Below are 25724 nucleotides of genomic sequence, written 5' to 3' on the forward strand. Positions count from 1 at the left end.
TTCATGACGCACTTCTCATTAAACTACTTCATTCACTCTGTTTTAGAAACACTGCACTAACATTGTTGAGCTTGTTTCTTAATGATAGACAACAGTGAGTAGAGATGGGAGATGCAAGTTCCAGACCTTTCTCTCTTCCCGGTGGAGTGCCTCGGGGGTCTGCTGGTAGCCCCACTTTATTTAATATGTATGTCACTCCCCTTGTTAATCTTATTCACAGTTTTGGCCTGGCTGTATTCTCCTACGCTGATGATACAGATAGTGGTATCTATTTCATCATAGGTGGAAAAGGATGCAAACAATTTCTGCAGATGCATGGCCCAGGTTGCAGGCTGGATGCAGAGAAACTGTCTCAAGCGGAACTCCAATAAAACAGTTCTGCTTTTTGGAAAGGTGAGCTTCTTTTGGGATGCATCTTGGTGGCCCTCGGATATGGGTGCTTTACCGAGGTTAGTGCAGAAGGCAAGAAATCTGGGACACCAAACTATGATTCTCGGAACAAATCAATACTGTAACCTCGGCAGGTTTTTTCATGCTAAGGACTCTCAAGAAAATTCTCCAGTTTATTCCATTTCATTTACAGTCGGTGATGATGGTACTCATCTTCTCGAAGATGGATTTCTACAATGCCCTGTATTTAGGCACTTCTAAATATCTGATAAAAAATCTACAGTCCTTGCAGAACGCTGCAGCAAGAACGTTACTTGGGTCCCCAAATTTGGACCAATCTCTCATCTAATGCACAGCCTTTATTGGTTGCAAGTGGAAAAGAGGATTTCATTTAAGGCTCCGTGTATAATCCACAAGGCCTTTTCCAGAACCTGTCCGATCTTTTTTCAGGAACGGTTCTCCTGGTATATTCCCTGTAGGAACCTCAGATCGAGTTCTGAGCGAATGATCAGGGTCCCAAGAATAAGCAAAGCAAAATGGGGTGGAAGAATGCTCTTGTACCATGGAGGGCAACTATGGAACTCCTTGCCTCTTGCCTTACGCACGTAACTCATCAAGCAGCGATTCAGAAAACAGTTGAAGACCTGGTTGTTTTCTCAATAAGTTTATTGAATTACGCCAGAGGTGTGTCCTTAGGCAGAAGTTTTTCCTGTATTTTAATCCATCTAGTGCTAAGATACCTTCGGGTATTGCACGCCGTATAAAATGATCTAATTCATTCATTCACTCACCTTTACTCGGGACAAGTTCTATAGCCGCAATGTACCACTTCATATTTACAAGGAGCGAATACGACCCGACTCACTTCACTACAGGGGGCTTCACTAGACTCCCCTATTAAATTGGAAGAGGTCATTTCGGTGATAGCCCATCAGAAGCCTTCAAAATCCCAGGGCCCGAGGGTTTTTTGTCAATCTTTTACAAAACCTTCTGCCAGATTTTGGCCCCTTTTCTCACTAGGTTGTTCTACTCATTCTCAAGCCCACGATCCATCCCCTCTTCCATGCTAACAGCAGTCATTGTGGTCATTTTAAAACAAGGGAAGGACAACCAGCACTGCAGTTCCTACCAACCAATTTATCTTTTGAATGTGGATATTAAGCTCTTTACAGGCATACTTGCAGCAAGGCTGGGTCCCTAGATGCTGGGCATTGTCAACCCGGACATGGCTGGGTATATTCACCAAAGGCAATGTAGCGATGATACAAAGCATTTACTGCACTTAATAGATAAAGCTAATCATTCAGATGATGAGCAACCCTGTTGCTTACGGTCAATGTTGAGAAGGCATTTGACCGTATGCACTGGCGTTACCTGGAGCAGACTCTTTCCCATTTTGGATTTGGCAATCGTTTTCGAGCGTGTTGCGAGCTGTTATAGCTCACCTACAGCAGCAGTAACGGTCAATGGCATCAAATCTTCGCCTCTCGCCATCAACAGAGGCACCAGGCAGGGGTGTCCCTTGGTGTCCAGGCTGTTTGCCCTTTACATGGAGCGCATGGCTCAGTGAATCATAGACAACCCTGACATTACTGGAATTGCTTTTGGGGGGAGGAGGGCACACTATTAGTCCATACGTCAATGACGTCTTAGTTTACCTGGTTTACCCAAGCGCTGCCCTCCCGGCCTTTTAGATGAATTGTCCACATTCGGCGCTGTATTGGGTTTCCGAGTCAACATCAATAAATAACAGGCCCTCACCCTATTGATATCCTGTACTCACTTGGCCCACCTTAAGGCCAAATTTCCTATACAATGGGCCCACACATCAATCCCGTATCTGGGGATCCCACTCAACACCACAATCCTCAAACCACTACCCTAAACTACAATTCCCTACCTTGCCGGATCAGGTAGGAATTAAATAGCTGGGAATGTATCCGTGTGAGTGCAGGGTGAGTGTGAAAGTGAAAGGCGAGAATGAGGAGGGAGTTGTCTGAATGCAGGGTGCATTCCCAGACACACTTGAAGTTACTCATCATGATATTGAGGGCTGGCATAGGGTTTTCAGATATAAGTTAAACTATTGCTTTTATGGCATTATTCAGGGTCCAGGGATCGAAGGTGGAGGAAATAAATATTGTTCTCATGCTGCAACAAACTTCCAGTATTGTGATTTGGGTTGCCAGCTCATTATATTGATGTCCCAGACGGTACAAAAATAAGCAGTCCCCTAAAGCCTATTTTCAGAACTTATCTGCGCATACTTGGAACAGCAACAAAAAAAACAATAGAAAGCATTTTTAAATGTGTTCTAGGGCTGCCTAAATGATCCATGACTGTTAATTAAAGGCAACAACCATTAAAAAGTCACATTACAAATGAATGTTTACCATTTTATTTATAACCCTATTTAGTGTCAAGACAAGGCCTTTGCAGGTTCTTTAAACAACACATGGCTGGCATTTTTGTTTAGGTAACCCTACTTTTTATTCCTTTTCATAAAATGCATTCTCACACTAAGGCAGTAAAATTAAAATCCACACGTAAGGAATAGACAGAGTGGGGCCCTTAGGGGTGCTGGAACCAGAAAATAAACAGCCTCTGTAACCAGTTTACAAAGGTTTGTAAATATGCACATGGTCTTTAAGGACCTGTGAAAAACTCGGGTGCGCTGGAGATACGACTCCAGACACTGCCCAGCCGAGCCCCCAGCAGCTTGAGCTGCAGCAGCAGCCCGGGCTTAGACACACAACAGCGCCACGGGGGCTGAAGCCCTTTCAGCCTAATGGGCATTTCGCGCCTGGAAGCCACAATGAATGGTGAAGTGGTTGGGTGGAGTGCACGCCTCCCCCTGAGGGGATGCTGCGCCCCACAGTTTGAAGACCTATGCTCTATGCTCTTCACCAGGCTGGGTTGGGTGAGGGTTCATCGGCTTGCTTTCCAGGGAGCTCCTAGTAAAACTCTGGAAGTCAGACATCGGGAGCTTTGAGCAGGACAAACCAGCAGTGAGGCCGGCTCACTGGTGAAGTTTGTTGGCTTGGCTCTCGCTGGTGAGTCAGTCCCCCTCTGGAACTTTTTTCCAAAGTTGCTCCAAACTTTTGGAACTCTTCTTCCCGAAGTACCTCCGGGGGTTTCAAAGTGTCCAAAGCACAACCCAAAGGTTTGGAATCTCCAAGTTGGTTCTTGAAAGTTTGGGACTTCAATTCCCACAATCAACTTGGACTTGGACGCTCTCCAGGCTGGGGATTCGTGGTGGTGATGGTCTAGGTGAGCTCTGTTAATCTGCAGCTTGTAGGGAGTCCACTCGTTATTCTTCTTGAAGCAAGGTACGTCCAAAAGGCTGAGGTTCCAGATAATGCAGCAGTCACAGTTAGTCAGAATGCAGGGCCTGATGGTGCAAATCATGTTTCCAGTTTGGCGAGCTTTCTCTTTCTCTTAGTTTCAAGCAGAAGATCTGAGATGCTTCGCACCTCTCACTTATTTATTCCGTGGTCTCTGGGGTCAAGCAGGAGAGCACTCCTGTTCAATGAGGTGCAGGGCAACACCCCCAAAGCAGGACCACTTCCTCCAAAGTGTGGCATAATCTTCTCCCAGAAATCACTATTTCTCCAAACAAAATGGCTGAACTGGCAGCAGAGGAGCAATAACTAGTTAAACCAACCTTCAGTATGGCTCATTTCCAAGCTCTCTTCCTCTACCATCTGCAAATTCACGCCTTGAGCCATCCATCGGGCTGGGTTAGAGGGCTGGGTAATAGATGGACCTGGTATTCTCTGCCTGTCCTATCCCCCTTTGAAGCTCCCTGGTTTAGGACCCTGCCACCCTGCTTTAGCATTCCTGTGTAGCAGAGCTCTCTTCCAAGAGATAGCCCCTCACTGGGCGAGCCAGTTATCACTTCATCAATGCAGCCTAGCTAATGCTTTTATCTCTGACCAATTGGGAGAACACAGAAAGGCTTAATTATCAGCTTACAGACAAAAATGTCTTATAACTGCTTTTCTGTATATTTTAGGATAGATTCAACAATTGAATAGTGTTGAATTTATCAATACAATTCCCCTAAGCCCTTAATGATATTTATGGTGAATTCCTAGTTATTCATTATTAAACTATTACGATTTTAGCCTTTGTGGCGTGGAATCTACAATGGGGAAAATAAAATATGCAATTTCTCAAACATCAGGGCATTTAAACATATTTTATAAGGACCCTGCTTATAGCTACATGACCCCCCCCCCCCACCCCTGGGACACCTATGGGAGACTGTAGGGGTCCGGAATATGCAAGAATAGTGTAGATCCTCACTCCACAGGGCTCCTAGCAAAAAGTCGATTTTTTGAAGCACTTAACTACAATGGGGGAAGGGCATATAAGACCTCCTTAATAAGGGCCCTCCTTATAAGTACCTAACTCCTCACCCCTGGAACACGTAGGGGAGATTCTGGGGATACGTAATATGCCAAAATATTGTAGTTTATAATTTTTTACGTGCCCCTACCACCAAAGTCAAGTTTGGGCCCAATTTACATTTAAAAGCAGAGCTGCAACAAAGAGCTGCTTTTAAAATGACCTCAGGCTCTCAGCAGTGCACACATGCAAGTGCAGAAAGGGCTGCTGGCCTTTAAACCGCCATTCTCTAGTATATACTAGGGACTTAAAGGTAATTTTAATCCCCCTGCCCTATTATGTACTTGGGACTTATTAGGTAGGTCATGCCAATTATAAGTGTACCCTAATATATAGTGCACCCCATGTATGTGCGTTTACACTGTGATTTCACCATAGCACTGGTCCTGAGCCTGGTTCAACAGAGCCCAAGGTTCGGCAGAGTCAGTTACCATCAGTACCAGTTAGAAAATAAATTGGGTGCACCCAGGGCCCATGTCACATTGCAACATTTTCGCAGTTGAAATTACATCTATGCATTTGGCTAAATGAGTTAAAATTGATGCTTTCATGTTTGTATACTTGTATCTATCTATCTTAATTCACACAACTTCACTCAAGTCTGACAGTAATAAAAAAATACAAAAAGGAAAAAGTAAAATGTCCAACAGAAACCCCCTTTAATAGAGGCATTTATGTGAAACTTTTTCCTCATACATGAGGCATTTTTCCAGGAACTTACTTGGTCATGGTCTTTTAGAAGTCCTAAAACACTGAACATTAACATCGTCTTTGTTCCCCACTCCTGGTACAATACAATATTTGGGATCTTTATTGAAATGGTTACTATATCTCCCTCAAACAAAGGAAACAGAGACACTGCCACTGCAGCACCTCTTCAAAGTCATTGGCACTGTTCAGCTTCAGAATTATTACTTGTCGTGGAGGGCAATTCTGCTCTGATGTCAAAACAAGCACTGAAATGGGCATGAACCTTCCCAGACACCAGTCCATTTCCACCAACCGTCTGAACGCTCACTTGAAATGGCACCGAGAGGTCGAGGTTCTCTAAGATGGTCTGAAATAAAAAAGGACATATCTTAAATATGAACTGAAATGGCAAATGCACACACAACATGCATAATATGAACCACAAAGTTATGTCTGGCATATTTGTAAAGAGAATGGATCACCGCCGAGGGTGGGTCCCTTGGCGCTTTTGACAGGAGAGATTTTTTTAGATACACAACTTATTGATACTCATTTTATCAATCTATTAGGAAGAGAACCTCAGTGGACCTGCTAAAATGAAATCCTTTAACTTTACGGTCAAACACATGGATGCATTAATCTCCTGAGACACCAGACTCAACATTAGAAATCTGTACTTTTAGAAATGATACTGTGAGCCTTTATAAAATGCGATTAATTTGTAGCTATTCTTTAACTATCAATCATGGTCACTCGTGGACAGTGCATATACTACCCAAGTAATTTTACAGAATTGCAGTGCAGCCAGTCAACTCGCCAAACACTTCTACTCCACATAAGTGAAGGAAACATTCATCTCAGAGTGGAAATATTTTAAAAGAATAATGAATAGAGAAAAAAAATAATCTTCACATCAAGAGGCATATTTATCATACTTTCACGCAGCACAACGCAGCAAGCCACCTTTCTATGCAGCATGAAATGGCAGGAATGCACCGTATTTAACAACATAAGGCGCATTCCTGTCCTTTTTTGCTCTAGCGCACTTTTGGCTGCCTAGCGCCAATGCAGGCACCTTTGCACCATGGTTCAAGGATCACTGCGTTGCAAGCAGGATTGTTTTTGCGCAGGAAGAAACACCTTCCTGCACAAGAACATTTCTATGTGTGCTGCAGAATGAAGCTCATATAGAAAGAGGAAAAACAAGCAGAATATAGATATTTCTCCTCGTTACACCTCCTCTTGGGAGGAATAGCATTTTGATGCATTCACATGTTTACCACTAAGGGTAAATCTGAGAATGCTCCAAGATGCATGGGAACACCCCTGATTCACCCATGGAACACTTACCTGGGACACACAGGCGTAACAAAACCTGAGGGGGCCTCCCTGTAAGGCATGTGGAGGGGTCCCCTCCGGGCTCAATCAGAAGCTCTGCAGCCAGAGTGCTGTGTTGAGGGGGCCCCCTGGAGGTTGGGGCCCACCGCACCATAGGGGCTGTGGAGGCCTGTGTTATGCTCCTGCTGGGACAGAATAATGGAAGTCAGTGATTTGCATGATTCCAGATTTATCAAGCCATGCAGGGCCACGCAAGGTGGCCTTGCTTGTGTGGCTTGATAAATCTGACTTTACTGTGATGTTGTCCTTGCAGCCCCTTGCATGACGCAAAGGTGCTGCAACACTATGATAAATCTGGCCCCAAATCTTTTCCCTTATGAACCTTAAGAGTGAAAGCACTGAAAACAACTGCAGCAGGAGAAGATGGATCAGCCCTGAATGAAAAGGGGCCCCCGGATTCTGTTCCAGAGGATGCTATTTAGAAAGGACCGTTATATTTGAATTAACTTTATAAGTCTTCGTGCAGAACTGGGAATACTGTACGGAATTCTGTGGGGTGAAACTCGGTCAGCACAATAATTACCCGTTCTACGGGAGATTCAATTATCCAATCCAATCGAAAAAATGTTTTTATTTCGGTCGAGGACCATAACGGACATTACGCAGACCATATAAAATCAAGTTAAAAGGTGTAAAAAAGTCATAAAACTGAATACCCAGGCAATTATTACGGAATGACAGCCGGCAATGGACCATTCTGTTTTCTAAAAAGGCCTTGCGTGACCACCACATGGAATTTAATTATGATAGCAGGAACTCCATGAGGAAAGTTCGGTCAGTGACGGTAATTTCGGCACTCGGAATTTTATGGTGGAATTGTGCTGTAATGATCCAAATAGCTGCATGAGCCTGGCTGTTCCATCTCCATGGTAGCGTTTCATGTGAGACAGTTGTTACCAGGAGAACTGACAAGCCAGCAGCTGGAGTTGGTGGCTCATCATCAAGAGTAATAAAAGTTACTTAAACTTACGAGTGTGTCGCTTTTCAACCCTGGCGACGAGTGAAGCTTGCGGGGGACAAGCCTGCCACCAACTGTCCCCATTCCTTTGAACCCACGGAAATGCCTTCTTCTCCATGATGACCGGAATCGTGTGACCAATGAAGAGGTTTTCTCCAGCTTCTCCCGTGAATGCCCGACGTCTTCTCTTGTTTCTCCCGACATTCTACGACTTCGGAACCGGACTTGGGCTACGTTTTATGATTTGCCTATTTCAAACGGTTCCTGCTCACGGCACTGCTTCTCACATGCACATCCTCTACAACGTCAAGCCGTATCGAGCCATTTCATCACTACGTGACACACACGTTAAGTTACGTGCGTGCCACCATCTTGGTTTTCCCATCTCCTTGGTAACAGAAGAACACACACTGCTACGGAGCCCGTATCTCCAATCCTTCATGACAATTAGCTTGGGCCATTGGATTTACAATTGATTAACACTAATCTCCTGATACAGGTACTGTTTTACCATTATATGCTTATTTTCTCTGAATTTATGGGCCCGGTTGTCATTACTTCTGTCTATAAGAATGTAGTTACAGTTCATAATGGTGGTAAGTGGAGCATGTCTCATCTCGTGAAGTTCCCAGGTGACAAGTACAAATTTCCTTCATGCCCAGATGTCTCACCAGATCCAAGTTTGTCCAAGTCTGGTTTCCCTTCGAGCTTCCATTCTCCTGGCCTTTCTCCAAGGTCTCGTTGTCCTCCTAAGCATTATGAAGACTATGAAATGTATTGATTTCTCTTGTGATGTATTTGAACTGTTTTGGTACCATGTTATGACTCTGCACTTTTCTTCTTCTCCTGCATTCTCTTCTGGTCTCTTCTCTTCTATTTCCTTTTTCCTTTCTTTTCTTCTGTTTTCCCTGTAAGGGGATGTGTTGTAATGATTCAAAGAGCTGCATGAGCCTGGCTGTTCCATCTCCAGGGTAGCGTCTTGTGTGAGGCAATTGTTACCAGAAGAACTGACAAGCCAGCAGCTGGAGTTGGTGGCTCATCATCAAGAGTAATAAAAGTTACTTAAACTTACCAGTGTGTCTCTTCTCAACAAATTCCTTCATACTTGTACTCGGGGGGCTCTGAACCATGTTCAACTATAAAACGGGCACTGTTTCTACAAAAAACATCACCGAGGATTTTTAAAACTGCCTAAGGGAAGGAAATATGAACTGCACAAATACAGGAGAAGAGTTCACCTGTAGAGGAATAGGTATGAAAGGGGCTACAGAGGGTGCAGCAATTGCAAACAATGGTAAAGGGACACAGAAACTATAAAAAACAGATAATGTGCAAAACAGAAAGAAGCATGGAAAGTATGCAAATCAGTAAAAGAAAACATTGACATTTTTGGTAAACATAAAAAGAAGTAATCAAAATGTTCTCCTGTAAAATGAGTAGATTTAGAAATCCAAAAACGGAGACCTCTCCAGCCACAGTATTCTAAATATGCAGCACATACAACAGAGAAAGAAACACCAAGGGGCCGATTCCGATGCAGCAGGAAAAGGCTCCGACCAACGTTCCGACCGCATCTGAATTGCCTGTTCGGATTCCTTTCCGACCGACTCATTTTGATAGGGTCGGTCAGAAAGGAACCTGAACTGGATTTTGAATGTCTTGCAACGGGCTTGGAGAGCCTGGCTGTCCTTCAGAAATCCTCCATCAATCCCTCGGGTGGCTCTTTCCGGCCGAGGTATTCAGATGGAAGATTCCCACAGCCTTTCTGTGTCGACCTTTCCCACACACAAAAGCTTTGGGAATCTGTCTTTAGGGGCCCCCAGCAGGGCCCCAATGGGTGCAAGGCCGCCAAATGGTGGCCTAGGGGGCACCTATGGTGCCACCTTGTTGATCCCTGCATCTGGTGGTAGGCACCATGAGGTGCCTGCCATGGGGTGCAGGGATGAACTGCACCTCTGCTCTTTGTAATGAGAGCATGCTTTCCGTTCGGAATGCATGCCCCATTATAAAGAATAGGATTGTGAACGAACGGTGTTTGTTCGCATCCTACTTGCTGGGCTGGAACCGACGACAGGAGGTGGTTTGGTTCCAGCTCCCAACGGATGTCAGACGAACTCCGGTCCATCTGAATCAGCCCCAAAACTGCGGAACAATGCCTACTAGTCAGACTTCCCATATTAGAGGACGAACAAAAATGTACTGCCAGGTAAAGTAGTGTAAGGAAAGAGAAAGTGAAATAGGATAGAGTTGGAAGATAAGTAACAGCTGATGTGATGGGTAAAATATATGGCACGAAGGTAGCTTATTGCTGGAAATGACAGTTTTGTTTGTGTCAAATATAGTTGCCAGTGATTTCAACTTACCCCTAAAACAGGCAGATAAGTCTCTCTGCAAACGAGGTTCTATACTTTCGTTCCTCACCACCATCCACATCTCTGCCTGATTCAATCTACATTACCCTGAACTCTGAAATGTATCCTCTCACCTTGGGTCTCTCTTGAACCATAAATGAAAACGGATCCTACATAACCAGCACAACAACCGCAGTGAGATACCAATTACACATATGCAAGGTCTACCCCCACATCCCTTTCAACACAGTAAAAACAATCAATAATACACTAATATTGTGCAAGCTTGGCTGCCTGATGGGTTTACTTATGGGCCCACCCTAGTACTCCTCTGCCTCACTGGGCACAACGTCATAACATCAGCAGGCTAGCTGGCTCTTTTCCAAAAACATTACTTTACTTAAGCTGCTAATGCTTGTTTTCAAGGAAATAAATGTTGTGGCCCCCAATGACCTCTCTGACACCCTACCTTGCTAGACTCCTACTGGGAGCCTAGCTAAACACACCATAACTGTTTACTCGTTCCTGCATCACCCTAGGCTGCCTCCAAAGCCCGTTCCACTGCAACACAACAATACAAGGCCTTTAACCAACTACCTCTCTCCAGAAGTTCGAAACTGCATTGAAAGATCGCATTTTCTGGAAAAGAGCAAGTATTGTCAAACCCACTCTGATATAAATATGTGTTTTCCACATCTACAAGTCTATGTCAGTGTAGCAATGTCATTATCCTACACGGGTATGTCTTTACAAACATTGCCTACACCAAGAAACAATTTAGCCAAAGACAACTGTTGCCCATCATATTTTATGTTTGCAACTCCCCTCTCATCACTCTCATAGTTCTATGTACCCTCAAACTTTTTTGTAAAATATTTTGGAATAAAATGTTATTGCTGCTAAATGAATAAGAAGATAAAATAAACGGCCTATGCACGTGTCAATATAAAACTCAAAAGAGGCAGAATAGCTTCTAATCTCCAAAAGGACCTTTAGTTTTTTCAGAGAAATAGCAATTTTGAAAAAAAGTTAATGTACGTTCTAGTCAAATGAATACTAACATTCAGGTAGAGTAGATTGTTAAATTCTTTATAAAAACACGTCAATGTAAACTCGAAAAAGGAAGAATAGATCGTAAACTCTATTAAGGAGCTTGGGCTTGCGCTAATTAGAGAATGAGCAAATACGGAAAGAGGGACTGTACCTTCTAGCCTAGTAAATGCGAACACACAGGTACAGCGGACTGAAAAATCTTTTATAACTCCATAATGGAAATGTGAAAAAGTCATGCATGAACCCAGAACCTATTTGAACATTCATCCATCTCCATGGAACGTGTGTTAGAAAGCACAAATCTGCAAAATAACATATGAATGCTGGACAAAACCTTTCTATTGGACACAAACATGCAAATATCATATAGGGTGAATTGACTGAATTCATGATTTTTGAATTAGCCCCGCAAAGACTCAAACTCAACAAATCAAACTCAACAACCCCACAATTGATTTCACTTCCTACTTACACAAGCAAACCCAAGCACAATCAACCACTTGAGTCCAGGGAAAAAAGCATTTGCAAACCAATCTATATGGTGTTGCCTGCTGACCTTTTGGCTTTACCAATGCTTATTTGTCTGTCAATATGTTTGTTTAAAGTCGAAAACGATCATTCAATAAAGTCTAATATGTATATTTTTTTTATCTATATATTACGAACTTGGCAGATGGGATACTCCATCACAAACAAGACGGATATCCTGTACGCCAAATTACAAGTTCCATGGGATATAAGAGAATAGTCATTTGGTGGATGGGATATCAGTCACGTTTGTGATTGAGTAACTCTGCCACCAAACTCATCAGCTGGCCCTTAGTTAGCATACTCGCCAAGATTCCATCTGACAAAAAAGAAGAGAAATACAATAAGGTTTGAAGGGGGAAAAGTAAAGCCCGTTTAAACATGGGGAAAACTAAGCAGCAAACCTAGCTGTGAAGACATAAGGGGACAGAGCTAGAAATAAAATATATAGGATCACAAATGCTAAAGTATGTGGATATATATAAATCCAGGGGCATATTCACTACTATTTTACGCACCACAGCCCATCAAGGGAACTTGCTTTGTTGCATTGCATGAAAGGGCAAGAACAGAACTGGTCCACATTTACAAAGATTTGGAGCATTTCTGCTCTCTCATTGCACTGGTGCACTGTGTGCTACCTAGCACCAATGCAGGCACCCTTTCACCTTTGTGTAAGGGTGCCTGCGTTATGGGCAGGATAATTTTTGTGGAATAAGTGATACCTTCCTACATAAAACTATCCAGAGAGGCATTTCCCTATTCATACTTGCGATACAAAATGCATCATGCATCGAAAGATGAAATAACGAGAAAAAAAAAGATTTTTCTCCTCATTACGCATTCCCCTGGGAAGGAATACAGATTTGAAGGAATCCTTAGTTTACAATCTCCTGTAAATCTGGAATTGCGCTAAATCTATGGATCAATGCACAGAAATGCACATGTTCTACCCAAGGAATGCCCACCAGCTCGAAATGCAATGTAACAGAGCACAAGCCACTATGAAAGCCACAAAAGGTGTAACAAATCCTCTCTTGTGTGGCTTTGTAAATATTACTGAAGCTTTCGCATTGTCATTGCTTTGCCTTGTGTGGCACAAGGACAACAAAAAAGGCTTGGTAAATCTAGGCACCAATCTGAAAACATAGGAACCTCTATAAACTACAGTAAAATGTTGTGTGAAGACCAATAACCAGTAATAAGATTTTAGGGAAGGGGAAAGCCATTCCTATTGTTAATGGCATCTGCAACCTATATGCTCCAGCATTCCATGCTTCAAGATATATTTCTAACCCATACACTGTCACCTTTCCACCCCTACCCATGGGATAAGCTTCCTGCATAAGGCTGGCAAACCCTTTTCACTGTTTTCTGTGTGCTCATGAAAGATAAGCAACAGCGATGAGGGCTGAAGAATTTAAACATAGTGAGCATCCACAGTAAGGGACTCCTGCCAACACTATGTATCACCAGTAAGGTAAAGCCATGTGTAAGTATGATGATACACAGCTGCCGCTCACTTATGAGGGGGACTCTGCAAGTGCAAAAGATACATTTGCATTTTGGATGGAGGTGCTGCTTGAATGGCTCAGAGCCAATAAATTGTAGTGCAACCCCGGTAAAACCAGTATCTTATTGTTTGGGTTGAATGCCCTACCCAGGTGGGCAGGAGCATCTCCCCACAGCGTCCCCCCCCACCCCCTACAATGGCGGTGACAGAAATCTGGGTGTTATGTTTGAATATCAACTGTCTTTCAGTGCCCAGGTGTCAGCTCAACAATTGTGAAATCATGCCTTTGAATGTGTTGCATGCTGAGGACATTTCTCAACTTCCTCTCTCATGATGCGCATGTCACTGTGCTCAGGGCACTGATTCTGTCTACTGGACTATGCCAATGTTCTGTTCTGGAGTCTTCCTGAATATCTGGTTCAGCATATACAAGTAGTTCAGAACATGGCAGTCCGCCTACTCCATAAACTACCCAAGCACACGTCGGTATCTCAGCTACGGGTGAAGCTGCATTAGTTGCCGGTTCAGCAACACATTATGTACGATGGTTTGACAGTGACACATCAAGCATTCCACAACAAAGGGCCCATGTATTTAAATGAGTGGATCACAGGGTATGGACCAGGGAGGTCCCTGCATTCCAATAACGCAGATATACTCTAAGTCCCATATTTTTTAAAAACAGAGCAGAGGGGGCTCCTCTTTTTAAAGACAACGCGGCCAGCATGAGGAATCAGATGCCTGGCCGTCTGAGATCTATCATGGAGTATACAAAATTGAAGAAAGAGTTGAAAACCTATTTATTCAAACTTTCGGGACTGTAGGACTCTTGTACCTTGCTTCTATTACCATCTCTGATTGCCTAAGCATCCGACACTCTGGGTGTAGCTGCGCGATATATAGGAACCTCTTGTTGATTCATTCATTCAAGCATCTAAAAAAGTTGGTGGACTCACTAACGAGGACAGTAAGAAGTCCTTTTTTTTAGCACTGTGCCTTTGATATAGGGAGATAAGTGAATTGGCAAAAACAAAGCAGATTATGAACAGTGGCCACTCTTGTTGCATAGGCATGGGGAGTTCTATAAAAATAAGCATGACTCCCAAGTCTGTTGTATGCGAAGACCAAAGGGAGGAGGATCTGCTGGACATCTTAAGCATGCCTGTCAAAGAGGCTAGGAGTGCAGCTTCTGCTGCACCTAAAAATGGAGAAGTATCTGTGGGTCCACTGGTGGATGGAGCATAAGGAGGTAAAGTGAAAGTAAGTGCTGCAAAGTGACTGACTTACAGTAAAGCACCTACTAGAGGGGTGCAAGTGACCAGGCAAGATTTTGACTCTACTAGTGCGGGTGTGTCTAGAGGGTGAGTGTGTCCCAGCTGAGTGTAGAAATCTCAGATAGTGCAACTCCACAGTTACCAAAGAAAACTTAAGACGAACATCAGACTCACTGTCTAGGAGATGCTTCTCAAACCCTATTCTAGCAAAGTAGACAATAAAGACTCCTCCCCATCTGTTCCACATAGCCTTCTAACATTGAAAGACAACCCCGCAGCCAGAGGTAGAGTTACTGTCCGCGCTCTTTGGAGCAATCTGATTTAATGAGTTTAAAAAAATAGTTTCACAAACATTAGAGAAAACCCAAACCAGTTTCATGAAGAATTGCAGAGTGTGTTCAAAGTGTACAGACCAAATTGGGCAGATGTGAATCAATTGTTGTCTTTTGTGGTACCAAGTACATATGCTTTATGTTCAACTGGTATTTCCAGATGTTAGAGATGCATATGCCCTGAGTGAGACAGGTATGCCCAGACGTGGGTTCCGTGCATACTATGCCACTGGTACCAAGATATTCCCAACTGATGAGCCAGAATAAGGGTGACACTGGTCTTTGGTTGCTTGTGTTCCAGTTCAGGGAGGATCTGGCCTTGCAGTTCCGGATGGTCTGTTCCTACTGGAGCAGGGTTAAGACTAATTTGCACAGGGCTGGCTGGATCCAAACTGACGTGGCATGGTGTGCAAACTAATGAGGTATTGCGATGTACCAAGGTACATCACAATCCATCATTCCCTCTATCACTTTTTTTGTATACTTCATATCAGTAGGGATGCATGATTTCCCAAAGTCGTTGCCACTCTTGTGTCACCTGTCAGTGCCACTATGCTGAAATAGAGATCAAGACCTCCCCTGCTGCTCAGCCTCCTCCTTGGGGCCTGGATGTACATCTGCAGATGGATGTTATCCAGATGCCAAGGTGTGCTTCCCATTCATAAGTAGTCGTTACTGTCTGTATGTTTTCTGGGTGGGTGGAAGCTTACCCTCTGCAAGCGCAGATGCCGTCTCTGTTGCAAAATGCTTACTTAGTGATTTTATAACACGTTTTAGCTTCCCAATTCACTTATCAAGTGACCGGGGAACACACTTTATTTCCATTTTAGTGCAGGAGATTTGCAAAGCCCTATCAATAGATCAGCACTTCTACTGTGTTCCCCCAGAATCACTGGGCAAAGTGGAAAGAAACAATGGTGCCCTCAAGAATAAGATAGCAAAGACATAGTTTAAAACAAAAGTCGAGTGGCCTGATGATCTGGTCTTAGCTTTGTGATCCATTATGGCTGAATCAATACAGAAAACGAAGATGAGCACATATGAAATAGTGATGGGACACCTCATGATGTTTCCTTCAAACCCTTCTGTTAGACCTGACATCCTTGGCATGGTATTACCCCAAACATTTTGTCTTCACTCACCTGTTTTGCTGGACTCATTTTTGTTGGCATTAGGATGTGCACATACTGCCTGCTAACCAGTGGCAAAGTGCTCTCTCCTTCAAACATGGTAAAATTGGCACACGACCAATCAGTATTTGTTGGCTATAGAACTCGGTGCACTTTACTTCTACTAATCAGAGATAAAGTGCTTGTGCTCTCCCTTCTAAACATGTCACAATTAGTATCCACCTAATTGGCACATTTAATGTACTTATAAGTACCGAGAAAATGGTACTACATCTACCCAGGGTCTGTAAATTAAATACTACAAGTGGGCTTCGGCACACATTGTGCCACCCAATACAGTAGCACTGTAAAATATGTCTCAGGGCTGCCACTGAGCCCGTAGTGCAAATTTTAACTGCTATTTTGACCTGGCAAATTAAGCTTTTTTGCCAAGCCTAACCCTTCATTCTTAATACTTATGAGCCACACCTAGGGTAGGCCCCAAAGGCTCAAAGGCAGGATGCAAGGGATATAAAAAGTAGGACATGTGTACTAGTTTTACATGTCCTGGCAATGAAAAACGTTCTGCTGTAAGGCTATCTCCTCCATGAACTAACAGTGAGTTACCTTATTTCTATCAATAAGTGCCAACTTTAGTTTGGGACCGAATAGAGAAATGCTATTTCCAGTCAAATGATTTGTGCCTTTCTGCCAGTGTCCTGGGTCCCGACTGTGAATGGCTCTCTAGTTGTGGGTTGTGTGTTCCAGACATTGAGACAAAAGAGGCTCGGGTGTGAGGGGAAAGGCTCTTTCTGACAGGATGACATGGGAAGGAGTTGTGCACCTGACTACGCTTCAAAGGGCCTTGACTGCAACACACGAAAGTGAGCCTGACACCAGACCTATCGTTTACTTTGTCACTCTACACAGTTTGGTGCCAGCACCAAGGGAAGGGGAAGAACTGACCAGAAACAGTTTTGGGGGTAGATCAGGGAATTCCTCCACAAAAATTCTGGCACCAGAGATAAAAGTAGGACCCTCAAAACCTCACATCAGAACACTCCTCAACCTTTGGGAGATTCGGAAGAAGGAATGCCCTGCTGTCTAAAGGAGGTAGATGGGACCAGCTTGCTTTGAACAGAGGGTCCCCAGAATTGACTCCAAGTGTCCGTTGGCTGATCTCCTGTTTAAGCTACATGGACAAAACAAGCTTCTAGAGGACCTTCAAAAGCTCACACCAGAACACTCCTCAACCTATGGGAGATTCAGAAGAAGGACTGCCCTGCTGTCTAAAGGAGGTAGATGGGACCAGCTTGCTTTGAACAGAGGTTCCCCAGAATTGACTCAGAGTGTCCATTGGCTGATCTCCTGTTTGAGCTACATGGACAAAACCAGCTTCTAGAGGCCTCCCTGCAACTGCCCAGCTGACCAGTGCCAACCGGACTTGCCTAGATCTACCTGAGCCCTGGTGTTGGCGTCTGCTGGAGTAAGAGGTGCCTTCAAGGTCCTGAACACTTGGCTGGCATCTGAGTGTACTCCTGAAGAAAAGGTGAAGATACAGAAGTTCTAGGCCCCAAGCGACTGCTAAGTGATCTCATAGTGCTGAGAATCAACTGCCCGCGATGACCGCCAATGCACAGCTCCATTGGGATTTGCTTTTCACACCAACATTGGCCATCAGCGATGACCAACAATGTAAGAACTGCACTTCACATCTACAGCAACAGTCTGTGGAAAAGTAAATTTTGCCATGTTCTGTGTCCCTACGCGTCCTACATCATATGTTATGTGTGCATGATTAAATATGCATATGTATCCCCATGTTTGATTGAAGACGCAATTACAGTTGTGTCCATCACTAGTATGCCAGTTTCCAGTTCTCGTGAAAGCTACGAGTATCAGGCCTATGTAAAGCTACGTTGCCACGTTTCTCAGTGTGCACGTTATTTTATTGTAAAGTCCCCGTTTCTAGGCCTCAAAAGGGCCCGGACACCAGATTCAGCTCCTGTCTCCTGAGCCTCGCTGAGGAGCGATACAGCCCCCACCTGTATCCTCGACCCTTCACTTACTTCCTGCCTCACAGTGCCCGGCTCAGCCTGGCTCTGCCTACGAGTCTGCCAAGAGTATGTTATGATTCTAGTTATCAGTCCAGCCCCCCTTCTCTGCATTCCTAAGCTACTGAATCGCATCAATAGTTTCCGTCATTGTCTAGCCTTTACGTCTCCATGTAAGAGAAATACTGCATTTAATGGTCATTTAATATTCTTCATCACGCACTACATGTAGAATAATGCATGCTCCAGTCTTAGAGTCCGTTAGCCTCTCCCCTCCTGACTCTTAGTATATATCAACATGTTCTCTAAACATCAGATACTAGATACTGTTTAGGTACATGTCGCCCTGACTCTCCAGACTTCAGTCTCTGCTCCTAGCACAGAGTTCGTAGCCCCCAGCTTCTCCTAGTAACACGTCATTGCCAGTTTGCGCGCACCACTAGGTTAGAGGTCCCGGCTCCTTAGGTAGCCCCCTCCATGTTTCCGCCCCATTTATGACAAATTCTGTTACGTTTACATCACATGTCTATGTATACGCCCCTGTTACACCCATTTTCACCCTTATCTTTCGCGACTGCTATTGACCACACCCACTGCTCCGCCTATCATATGTACTGTAATGCAACTGTTTTACTATATATGCTTGTGTATTGTTATTAAATGTTACGCCAGTCCTTTCCCCAGAGCGCGCTCATCCCAGATCCTGCCCCAGGCAGCTGCCATCCTGTTCCCGTGCAGGTTGTCCTGTTCCTGTCCTTTATGCTGTATTAAACCTGCAAACTCCTACTACCTCGAATCTTGACTCTTATTTATTGAGCTATCTGTTATTGCTATGCCTAGTCAAACCTAGATCCGGTATTATTTATTTATATACCACATAATGGCGCCCGAATAGGGACTTGCCCTTTCCCCACGCGCCGGTGAAGCCACGCGTGCCCCCTGACCCTCTGCAGCCGTGACGGAACCATACCGTGCACGTGCAGATATTTCTGCTTCAAGTATCCCTCAGGCCCACGGAGGAGACGGAGGTGGCGGTCTAGCATCCAGACGAGGCGGTGGAGGAACGCGGCGAGTCCCGACCAGAGCCCAAGCCGAGAGTCCAAGGTCCGAGGTATCCGGAGGCCCACCCGTAACTGAAGTCTGAAGTTCGTCCGTCCGGCGTCGAAGCAGTCCAGTCCAGTCCGAGGCCTTCCGTTCTTGCTGCCCGGTGAGTACCATTGCTGGGGTAGTATCTAGACAGGGTCAATCTAATTGACTCTGGTCCGTGGGTTGGTGGTACACAGACCCCAAAACGAAGTGTCCACTTCGGTGGATGCGGGTCCTGACGTGTCTCTTTATGAGACCGGTAAGTTTCGTACTGTTTTAGCAGTACATCTAGTTCCTGTTCTAGTCAGTTCTGTTCTCGAGAAAATTCATGTATTCTGTTTTCAGTATTCCAGGTAGTATTCTGTTCGAACTGTTATTTTAAATATTCTTCATGTATTTTAATGTCGTGGTATGAATGTGAAGTAATTATCGTGTTCATTGTGTATTGTATTGTGTCTAGATTACAGTTCAGTCATGCCCTTATTCTCGAAATTACGTCAGTTAAAAACTAGAAAAGGTCTGCTAGAAGCAGCAGTTCCTGTCCCGCCTAGGGACAGTCCAGGTCATTTTATGTATCAGAAGCATGGCATAAGTGCCATATTATATCTAGATTTATGGGTAGAGTATACCAAAGAGTTAGAGGAAAAGTATAGATGGCCCGTATCAGGTACATGGGATGCCGAGTGCATCATGAGAGTAGAAGAAGCATTATGGAAAAAGAAAGCCAGACAGTCACAGAAAGATGCCATCGAGTTATGGCGCAAAGAATCTCATAAAAGAACCGAAAAAGAAATCAGAAAGTCAGAACTAAGTAGAGAATCCTTGGAACGAGCCCAAGAAAGGGAACTAATCGAGATAGGTGAACGAGTTAAAACAGAACAGTCAGACAGACAGAGGCATGCCCTCATCAAGGGTATGTATCCTCTTCTTGCCGAGGGCTTGCCAAAAGCAACCCCGGAGGCATCCAGTAATTTTCCGCCACCATTAGTTCCGACCAAGCTACGTCACAAACCGACCGCAGCTGATATTTTCATCTCGTCCTATTTGGACGACACAGTCCCGGAATATGCAAATCCTGTTCCGCCAGTCCCTGTAAATCATGCAATTCCTGCTCCCCCAGACACCGGGGCACCTCTTGCAGTACCTGCTACGGTACCCCCGGTCCAGCCTACATTACAATTTCCCGCCGCACTGGTACGAAGAGTATCAGTCGACGATTCCAGTTTAGGGGCCGCAGGAGGAGGTCCTCCTGGTACCCCGCCACCGCACCAACGTAGAACGTTGGCCGAGTTACATGAATGTGCGTTACAGCGTACGCCCAAATTTAAGTCCGTTGCAGAAATCCGACGAGCTCTCACTGAATGCCGCTATGATCCAGTTGCAGGTGATGATAGTACAGTAATAGATTCCATCCGTGTAAGACGGGTGACCGGGTATTTAGACACCCTACCAGATATGAAAGGAGATCTAGACAGAATATATCGTTTCATCCGTACAGGGGATGATCCAGAAAGTATTGGCGAAGCCATGTCTCAAAGGAAAGCTGAGATCCAGCTCATGTTATTAAAGTTTCTGATTAATTGTCTAATAAGAGAACAAGATTCCCCGACTAAAGATCAGGCCGAAATGAAAATCCTGACAAGGTGGAGTGATAATATAGCCGAGGGTAAACACAAGACTATCAGTAGTATAGAGAGTATGTACAAGAAAATTCGTAAGGAAATACTAAAGTTACACGAACAACGTAAAGCAGCACAAGTAAGCGAGAAGGAGAATGACTCTTCTACAGAAGAGGTAGAGGACGAGAATCCCACTAGAATAGCGTATGTAGGAAAATCTAGATTTCCAGATCGCCATTTGCGCCTAGAACACAAGTCAGTTTTACATCATCCAGCACCAGAACAAGGTTCTCTGGAACAAGTATTTCAAGCTACCGATCACATTCTGAAATCACGAATCGGTTACAGTGAATTAAGTACTATGCATGAACAAGAACTAGCCCGATCAGCAGTCCGATGGATTACTGATTCTACCACTTTTCCAGACGAAATAGTGGCACAAATGTTCCTGAAATTGCCCCCAGCCGAGCAGCGACTGGTGGGTATGTATATGATCCAGCACCTCATTACATTGTATGAGGGTCAACATTCTGATCCAGGTCCGTTACACGATGTCCTGAACGAGTTACTCCAGTATAGATGGAAAGGTTTAGGTACCGATTTAATTAGTGTCATTCTAGAACAGCGCCACAAATATAGTATGTTTTTGAACCCGCATTTTGTTCATGTCTCACCTCCAGAAAGTAAACCGTTTTACATAGACAGACAGAATCCGTTACGAGAAGTGCATCCAGTTAAGACAGAGGGTGGTGAAATGCAACGAGTGTTTGTTTACACCCCGATTACAAAGATGGAACTCTTAGAGATGAAAAAGTTAATTCCCTGTCATGATAAAGATCCAGCAGGGTTCCACCGAGAATTAAAGGACATGCTCCGTATGGGAGAATACACGTATCCAGATATAATTAAAATGTTAAAAGTCCTGTTGCCCGCAGGGGTATATGAGAAACTCAAGGAAAAAGAATGGGAGAGAAAAAGATCGATTGGGCAGTTCTCGAAGCCGAAGACAAGATACGAGTACCAGGTACCGGTCTAGGAGAGAAATGTAAAGAATTACCAGAATTATTGATACAAGTTTTGCCTAGATTATTAGCCACTAAAAAGGAAGACTGGGATGCAATCTCAGCCTGTAAACAGAAACAAGACGAAGACACTAGTGATTTTTATTCTAGATTCGAGAAATGTTTTAGTATAAACAGTGGCCTCAAGACAAGTAGCGAGTCATACCCTCATCTTTTTGTTACTAAATTAGTCGAGAATTCAAGTCCACAAGTTAAGAATCGAGTTTAGAAAGTCGAAAGTACCTGGCAAGCTAATACCCCGTCCCAGATGTTACAGATGCTTCAATACCACTAGAATAGAATCAGAGAAGAGCAAGAACACGAGAGAAAACGTATGAAAGACACGAAAATGAAAGTACTAGTTGCACAATCTGTTCCACAAGACAGTCAGAAGAGGGGTCCGAATCAAGCCAGTCATCCTGCAGCTCCCGTTAAAGGGAACTGCAATTATTGTAAACAGCCAGGTCATTTTATAAACGAGTGTGCAGTTCTGAAACACAACATAGCTACCGGTAAGACTAAAGAAAGACCACGTTCGCCTAGACAAGAGCAAGTTTCACAGACTCCTCAGCCACAGAATGCACAACAGACAGTTACTGTACCGCAGCCCATCGCTGCAACACAGCATGTTACACAGCAGATGTACCAGTATGCTCAGTCAGAGTATCCAGAGTATCAGCCATATTCATGAAACAGCCTAGAGAGGGAGGTAGGCTTGCCTCTCATCGAGATACCTGTAGATCAAGAAGGTCCCTATGTTCACAGTCAAGTACTAGGGAAAGACAGAAAGTTTCTGATTGATACAGGGGCAAGTAGGACCACCATCAGTCACGCCGAAGTTCCAGGGGCTCCGCTCTCAGGCTCTAGAAATGTTTCCCTTGGATTTTCGGGAAAACCTATCGTAAATGAAATTTCAAAGCCAGTTACTCTAGAATTAGGTCCATTGTCCCGCACTACTGATCTGTTACTTACGAAGTCATGTCCAGAAAATCTGTTAGGCATTAAGACACTGAAAGAATTAGGTGCAGTCATATGCTGCTCCCCCGAGGGAATACGATTGTTCCTACGTGACTTCAAGGGTCACTATGTATTACGAGATTTTGATCCGAGATTGTCTAATGTCCCGCAGCATCTATGGGCGCAAGGCCCAACTGATGTTGGCTATATGCAAATCACACCCCATCGTGTGACTCTCAAGCCAGGTGTAGTCCTGCCACGAATCAGACAGTACAGATTGCCACCTGAGGCTGTAGCAGCCTTATCCAAAATTATTGACGAGCTCATGGCTCAAGGAGTAGTGGTAGAAACTGACTCCAATGTATGTAATTCTCCGATCATTCCTGTCATGAAACGTACTGATCCAAATGCACCTCCAGTATATCGATTAGTGATTGACCTTCGAGAACTTAATAAATGTATTATTCCCCAGTACCCAGTTGTCCCAGATATCTCTTCCCTATTGACAGCCATTGATTCCGAAGCCTCATTTTTTACAGTCATAGACCTCAAGAACGCGTTTTTCAGTGTCCCCATTCATCCAGACAGCCAGTTTCTTTTCGGATTTTGTTTAAATGGAAGGAGCTATATGTTCACACGCGCTCCTCAAGGTTTCACAGAAAGTCCTAGTATTTACAGTCAAGCACTCAAGAGACAACTAGACAACATTCACATGCCAACTGACACTGCCCTGCTCCAATATGTCGATGATCTACTGATCACAGCCCGTTCTGAACGTGCCTGCGAGCGAGCATCCCTTACAGTCTTGTATTTCCTTGCCGAGATGGGGCACAAGGTGTCCCCTTCTAAGCTTCAATTCTGTGTCCAGCAAGTGATCTATTTAGGCCACTTACTGTCCAAGAGGGGTAGGCAGTTGACACCCGATCGTATCCAGTTAATAGCGAGTCTTCCTCAGCCCAAGACCCAGAAGGAGGTACGTGCTTTTATTGGCCTTACTTCTTATTGCAGACAATGGATTCCTCAGTATGCATTTCTAGCTAAACCACTGATACAGTTAACGACACAGGAGGCAGCCGTATCGACTGTCCTCCCTTGGACATCTGAACATACACTTAGTTTTAATGAGTTAAAGAAAGCTCTATGCCAAGCTCCAGTTCTAGCTACACCGAACTACAGTAAGCCTTTTACACTTTTTGTCACTGAACGCGAAGGTACAGCATTATCTGTTCTCACACAAGATCAAGCAGGACAATACAAGCCTTGTGCTTATTTTTCGAGCACATTAGATCCTGTAGCCCAGGCTCTGCCTGCGTGCCTCAAGTCAGTTGCAGCCACAGCACTAGCTATCAGACAAAGTGATTCCATAGTCTTAGGACACTCTCTGACAGTACAAGTCCCACACTCCGTGGAAGTTCTTTTAAACCGAACACAGACTCAGCACTTGACAATTGCACGTTTAACAGGTTATGAACTGACACTGTTCCAGCCACACATAGAAATCAGACGCTGCAACGTTTTAAATCCTGCCACACTGTTACCGTCAGTTACTTCAAATCCTGCCACACATGACTGTGTGGAAGTAGTTAACATTACGACAAAGCCAAGACAAGATCTGGCAGATATTCCATTACCAGATCCCGACCTGACACTTTATGTGGATGGTTCATGCATGAGAACAAGTACAGGAGAACTAGTAGCCGCGTATGCAGTGACTACTGACACTGAAGTTATTGAAACACACCGTATTGACACCCTGTCTGCTCAAGCAGCGGAGCTAGTTGCTCTGACTCAAGCCTGCATACACGCCAAGAACCTGAAAGTTAATGTTTACACAGATTCACGTTACGCATTTGGAGTTGTACACGACTTTGGAGTGCTCTGGCAGGAGAGAGATTTCATGACTTCTCATGGAACCAAGATTCAGCATGGTCTCCTTATTCAAGCTCTGTTAGATGCCATACATTTACCGACATCCATTGCTATCATGAAATGCAAAGCACATACGAAAGTTACTGACACTATTTCTCAAGGTAATGATCTAGCAGATCGCACAGCCAAGCTTACAGCACAGACACCAGACATTCCAGTTAATAAGACACCGACATACACTCCAGATCTGACTACCTGTATGACAGTTAAGGACCCCACTCAAGATGTCATAGATATCCAGTTACATGCTACTCCCGATGAAATCAAGAAATGGTCCGAACAAGGAGGGGTCCAGACAGATCAGGGATGGGTAACGAAGGGTAAAGCCACATGGTTTCTCCCCGACTCTATGGTTCAAGTCATTATCAATACCGTACATAGTCCAGCACATTTAGGAGAAAAAGCAATGTTAGACAGTATCCAGAACATTTGGTTCAACAAGCATTTACGAGCTGCAGCCAAGCAGAAAGTCCGTACCTGTATGATATGTTGCCAGTTTAATCCAGGTAAAAGTGTCCCGGTGGAACAAGGTGGATTCCAGCCCCCTGACCACCCTTTTGAAGTCCTCCAGATGGATTATATTCAGATGGAGCGATGTCGAGGTTTCAAGTATGTCCTTGTAGTTGTATGCGCTTTGTCCAGGTGGACGGAAGCATATCCAGTCCCAGATTACACAGCCACGACTACTGCCAAGCAGTTGGTTCGTGAGTTCTTCCCCCGTTATGGACTCCCTAGAGTCGTATATTCTGACAACGGCCAGCCATTCTCATCCGAGCTAATGAAACACGTGTCCCTTTTGTTAGGGTACCAGTGGAAGTTCCATTGTGTACGCCATCCTGAAGCGGCCGGTCTCGTAGAAAGACATAACCAGACCCTGAAAATTCGAATTGCAAAAGTTTGTCAAGAGAAAGGTGTGGACTGGCTAATAGCTCTGCCAGTTGCCCTGTTCTACATGCGCATGGTCGCACATTCCAGATCAGGTCTGTCCCCGTACGAGGTCGTATTCGGCCGC

The 25724-nt window shown here is 44.4% G+C and overlaps 1 protein-coding gene across 1 annotated transcript in view; it reads right to left on the reverse strand.

Moving 5' to 3' along the window:
* Window positions 1-5630: 5630 nt before the first annotated feature.
* The window catches only part of C2_2H4orf50 (chromosome 2_2 C4orf50 homolog), a 264277-nt gene continuing 244183 nt past the window's right edge, over window positions 5631-25724 (reverse strand). The window contains exon 8 of the mRNA XM_078678890.1: window positions 5631-5857. Coding sequence (XP_078535016.1) covers window positions 5684-5857 — 174 coding nt within the window. The 3' untranslated portion in view covers window positions 5631-5683. The remainder of the gene's footprint in view (window positions 5858-25724) is intronic.

The sequence above is a fragment of the Lissotriton helveticus genome, chromosome 2_2, assembly GCF_964261635.1.
Source record: "Lissotriton helveticus chromosome 2_2, aLisHel1.1, whole genome shotgun sequence".
NCBI lineage: Eukaryota > Metazoa > Chordata > Amphibia > Caudata > Salamandridae > Lissotriton > Lissotriton helveticus.